Source organism: Primulina eburnea, chromosome 15 (assembly GCF_022965805.1).
Source record: "Primulina eburnea isolate SZY01 chromosome 15, ASM2296580v1, whole genome shotgun sequence".
Classification (NCBI taxonomy): Eukaryota; Viridiplantae; Streptophyta; class Magnoliopsida; order Lamiales; family Gesneriaceae; genus Primulina; species Primulina eburnea.
The window spans coordinates 13,933,025-13,939,024 of record NC_133115.1 but is presented as its reverse complement, the minus strand read 5'-3'; the positions used below and the strand labels follow the sequence as shown (position 1 = coordinate 13,939,024).

The following is a 6,000-nucleotide window of genomic DNA, read 5'->3' as shown; positions in this document are numbered from 1 at the left end:
TACAGCAGCTTTCACGTATTTATCAAACATTCCAAAAAAAAATATGGTCATTGGCTCATGATGGTGGATAGAGACGAGGGATAATGAAAACGAACATGTCTGAGAGTACTAATGGTGTTTTGAAAGGGGTGCGACGTCTTCCAATAACTGCAATTGTGGGGACCCGGACGCTAATCAAGTTCTTTATCATAATTGGGACTAATTAATCAATTAAAACAGGGTCTAATTTATTTTATTTTTTTTTAAAATGCGGAACGTAGTGAAATTAAAACATATATACATATCAGTATATAAAATACAAGTCCTGTATTGCAACACATTTATTCAAACTAGGGTTTGACAACTACTATCAAGTGTTCAATCCTATCTCTAGTCCAAGTCCGGTGCCACCACTCTAATCACGATCTCTCTCTTCATCTCCTGGACCCTGATCATGTCCCACCTGTTGTCAAGTACACATACAGACAAGACAACAGCCGGATAACTCCGGTGAGATATAAATATCCCAGTATAAATCATGTATACATGCCATCATATAAACAATATAAAAGCATATAACAGAAAATCATATCCCATATCGAAATCATGACATGAAATAATAACAAGAATAAATCATATTCTAAACATGTACCCTAATCAGGAACATAATCAATATCAAGAATAACTCCTATTCTAAACCTGTACCAATATCAGGAACAGCAAGGAATATGAACCATATTCAGGAACATAACCAACATCAATAACTATAACTCAATTTAATTGTCACTCAAACTCGTGACTCCACGTTTTAGACTAGACTCAGTCCTAGCCTAGGGATCTCGGTTTCCAGACATTGGCATTCCATATCGACCAACAGTAATAGAAAAGACTCCAGTTCTATCCACGTCGATATCGTATCGATCACCAGTAATAGAGAAGCTCTGTTTCTATCCGCATCAGTATAGTACCGATCAACAGTAATAGAAGAAACTCCGATTCTATCCACATCGATATAACATCGATCAACAGTAATAGAATCAAGTTATAATTCTATCCACATCGATACAATACGGATCACCAGTAATAGAAGGAGCTCTATTCCTATCCACATCGATAGCCAATTATCCAGCGACAGACAATGGCACTTCCGCCAATACAATATCTTATGACATCGTGCAATGTGCCCGGCGTGATTCCACCACTATCAGGCACTTCTGTCATAAGACTACTCGTCTAATACCTGTCATCTATACTTCAAGAGGACAAGTATATCAATCAACTTAATGCAAATATCAATGCAATAAAGTAAAGTATGTGATTTAGGGAAACTCGAGTCAAACCTCACTCGAGTTGTGCAATCCCAACTCAACATTAATTTATACCTTTATCTCCTCACTCAGAAGAAGAAGAAGAATTCCCGACTCTATCTCGGTCCATTCTCAATCTGGTAATAACAATACCGAACAGATATAATATCAATATTCAATTCAATTCAATACCTGTTCTGATAAATATTCAGATCACAATAAAATCTGATCAATGTCAATTGAGATACGATATAATCCATATCGACGATATCACGATATAATCAAAATCACTATCGAATCTGTTCAATATCAAACAACTGATGTTTCGACGGCATAACAATACAGTCTTGATAACCCCGTCAGTCCGAACATCACAGATATAATACCAGAACTCATAATCAATGTCAATACCAGTCATAATCTCAATAACAATACATATCTGATATGAATTTTCAGTCAAATCCCTTCCAAAAATCATAACAATTATATAAACAGTCCGTTCTTTAATCTGACTTCGATTCTATGATGTCTAACATGACAAGAACATCATATATGAATTCTATTCACTTCTGACAACAGCATAATTTCAAAACTTATCAAAACGTAGCAAAACTTACGTCAAGTTGTAGCCTACGTTGACAGGAACTCGGTACTGTACTCAGATTCAAAATCAAACGGACGGATTGAACTAAAAAGGCGTAAGGATTTAGAGCTTCCCTCCCTCGGCTCTCTCTTTAATTCTCAGAAATGCAATTCAGGTATATATGTATATATATATACATCTCGTGCATGTTCAAGGGCAAGTGGCAACCTTACGTTGTGCATGACTCGCGCTCGGGCGGTAATAAATTACCGCTCGAGCGCGACCTCCTCTGTCCAACGCTCGGCGTACTACACCTTGGCGCTCGGGCGGTTAAAACCTACTGCCCGGGCGCCACTTCTTCTGTCCAAGAAGTGTTCCTATTGGACTTTGGCGCTCGGGCGGTCATTTCTTACCGCTCGGGCGCCAATGTTTCTGTCCAACAATTGCACCCTTCAAATATAATTTTATTTCGTGTCCCGATTAATCCTTTCGTAATCATATCAAATTATAAATCAATAATTACCGATTACTAGGATTAAATTTCCGGGCATTATAGCAATAGTTGAGATGACCTTACAGCGATGCGTGCACTATTTCATTCAATGGCGAGCGCGAAGTGATAAGATGCTGGAAAAAAATCAACCATGGACTGACTATGCATACTCTAAATTTGATATGTAGTCAAAAAAGTCAATTGAATATCGAGTAGTAAGATTTGACCAAAGGGATAAAACATTATCCGTCGTGGCAGGAGGAAGACCAGGTCGTCAACATCACGTACAAGCTGTCAACATTTCTACGCGTGATTGCACATGTGGTAAATTCACAATATTTGGAATTCCTTGTTCACATGTTATATGTGCAGCAAAATGGTTTGGTTTGAATCCCGCACAGCTTGTACAACCTTGGTTTACACTGAGCGAATACGTGAACATATACGATGGAAGATTCTACCCTATTCATGATGAAAAATATTGGGATGAACCTACATTCAATTACAACACAATAGTGTTCGTCGACAAAGGAGGCAGGCTGGTAGAGATCGCAGGACATGCATAAGAAACGAGATGGATCAGCCATCATCGAGGGAGAGACAACGTGGGAGGTAAAAGATCTATAATAACATATTGTACCTTATTTTTAAATCATAACATGTGAAGTTATTAATGTAATCACAAAATTGTGTATTAAAATTTTATATTTATTAATAATTATTGTTCATTGCAGGTAGGTGTAAGTGAGAAGATCGAGTTATGGTGCATAATACTTATGTTTGTTACACAAATTTTAGAAAACAATATTGTGTTGTTATGACAATTCAGTGTTGTATTGTTATGAAGATGTTTTAATATCAAGTGTGTTTACTTATTTGACTTGATTTAGCAATTATACTTATGTGCTTTCATTACTATAACTTTATCCGTAAATTTATTAGTAAAAGAATAATAAATCACAATCAATACATTCCACAATTTTAAAAAGTCAATAATAAAAAAATTGTATACGAATGTTGAAAAAATATGTTGTAGCAACAACTTCTAATTAAAATAAATAGTTAATGATTATGGTAAAGATGCCCCCCAGTGCCACACGATGGTCTTCTGATTACTCTACGTCCACTACCTAACATCAGTTCAACATCTTCACACGTACTTGTTTGGGTTGCAGATATACTGGTATCGGCAATGCTCCCACCAACCTCATATCCTTCTGTATCAGAATATTGTTCAAATGGTATGGGCGACGTGTTAAATGTAGGGCGACTCTCATTCATACCCGGTCGAAAGTCACTACGTAAAAATTGTTAAAACTACCAGCAAATGGAGTGTAGTAACCAGCGTCATAAGATGGAAAGCTTGAAACCACTGGCGGAGTAGTGTATGCCATATTTGAAGATGATGGTCCGGGTTCGAACTCATTTCCTGTCCACATCGGTGGATATTGCACATGAGCCGGGCGTGCCTGTGACATAAATGCATATGTTATGTAACATATATTTAATAAAATAAATTATATTTACGTACATATGTAGATAAATTGAAAATGTCTTACGATAAATTGTCGGTAGTTTGCATCAACAAGATGGTAGCCCATGATGTTTGAAGGTACCATTGGCGGCGAGAGCATTATTTGTGAAATGCGATGATACCAACCAACATAGTCCGCTGTGATAGCGGGTGTACTAGGTATGACATAATCCCCACCAATCACAAAATTATATCTGTCATTCCACATTTCTACAAAATCTTTGTGATATTTCGCCCAATCAAAGTTGTTCAGGCCTTGTCGCGTCAGTTTATGGAAATTTTCGAAGTTAGTAGTAGGTGGCGGAATACCCTGACACATTCCAAACTGTCGGAGACATCGCTCTGGTCTATGCATCTCAACTATATGAAAATTGATCAATGCGCATGCCGACCGACATAGATGAATTCTGTTTCCATCAAGAATTCTGCCAACCTCCAGGGACTCCATATCATAAACTGTCCATAGAAACTGAAGCAAATAAAATGAAAAAAAGCTTATCAAGTTGATAATATATAATTCAGACTGAATTTGTAAAAAATTTTAAACTCTAAACAACTAATATATATCTACCTGCCCTTCTACCATCCTGTCAAGCATATCTCTCATTATACGGACTGTATGATGGGCCGTGTGTGTCCAAGAGAATCCGTGTCTCCACCTGCAATTTATAAAATTACACAATAGTTTCATTAAAACTAAATAACAAAATAATAATAATAAATGCTAATTATTTCTTATTAGTACCGTGTGCCATATGGTGGGAATGGTAGATCCTGAAGCACATTCGCAGCCTGCTCTTCTGAAATAGATACCGTTGCGCTCTATCAGGACAAACAAGAGTAATTCTAGAGCATACCCAAATCTGCAATAACATACAACATAAATAGTCAAATCATAAGAAAAATTAAGCACAACAAATATAATGACCGTAGAAGCGTAAAAATACCTGCAATATCTGAACAGGGCCACACAAATCGATCTTTAATCTCATTGATGTGTCTCACAACTCTCTATAAAGATATGCCAACACACTAGAACCCCAGCTAAACGTATTCACTAATTATATGTCCTCAAGAAACTGCAAATACATAAGTTTCATAGCAGCACCTTCCGAGTCCGGAAACATATATCCACCAATGATCATTAATGCAACACAACGGATATATTGTGCCACGTCCTCTTCAGTGCTTTGATCATTAATGATATTATTTAGGCAATGGTCTAGCAAAGTGGTCAGATAAAGATGTGCACATTTAATCTGAGAAGATGTAGGCGTAAAAGCCAACCAAGTAGCGCAACGCTGTTGTAAGGTATGTTTTTTGTACGCGGTATCTACACCAGTGATGTGAATGCCATCAATATTCAACCCCCAAATAAGGACAATGTGGGGACCCGGACGCTAATCATGTTCTTAATTGTTATTGGGACTAAATCAATTATAATAATCAGGGTCTAATTTTTTTTTTAAATGCGGAAGGTAATGGAATCAAACTCTTATAAAAATCAGTATAAAAGTATAAATCTGATAAAATATACAATCATACATACTCAGGTTCAACAGCTACTATCAAGTGTTCAAACCCTAGCTCTAATCCAAGTCCCGTATCACCACTCTAATCTCGATCTGTCTTCACCTCTGTGACCCTGAACCTGTCCCACCTGTTGCCATGCACACATACAAACAAGACAACAGCCGGATAACTCCGGTGAGATATAAATATCCCAGTATAAACAATGTATTAAATGCAATCATATAAAACATATATAAAAGCATAAACAAACATCAAAACATGTATCTAATCTGACTACATGAATCAATGACTCGTGATCTAATCTTATCTTATCTCAAATCTAGGGATCCCAATCTAATTTAGACTCTGGTATTCTGTATCGAGTGTCTGAGATAGACATCGATCTACATCTAAGGCTCTTCGATACACCGTAAGTCTAGAGTCTTATCGGTTCTGAGAAAGACTCGGCGGTTCTGCCCTAGCTAGGCTGATCTGCCCTAGACTCGGACTCTGACCCTATTCTAAGTCAATAGATTAACATATCAATTTGATTAACATATCAATCTGATAATCTGCAAATATCAATGCAATA

At 36.9% G+C, this 6,000-nt stretch overlaps 1 protein-coding gene across 1 annotated transcript; it reads right to left on the bottom strand.

The window, feature by feature from the left end:
* Positions 1-3,536: 3,536 nt before the first annotated feature.
* Positions 3,537-4,703, bottom strand: LOC140815009 (serine/threonine-protein phosphatase 7 long form homolog). The gene is made up of 4 exons (XM_073174104.1): positions 4,642-4,703; positions 4,468-4,555; positions 3,922-4,365; positions 3,537-3,831 (listed from the first exon to the last, which is right to left on the bottom strand). Exons 2-4 carry the CDS (start codon positions 4,501-4,503, stop codon positions 3,640-3,642), a joined length of 672 nt encoding a protein of 223 aa, XP_073030205.1. The 5' UTR covers positions 4,504-4,555; positions 4,642-4,703; the 3' UTR covers positions 3,537-3,639.
* Between the last annotated feature and the right edge of the window lie 1,297 nt (positions 4,704-6,000).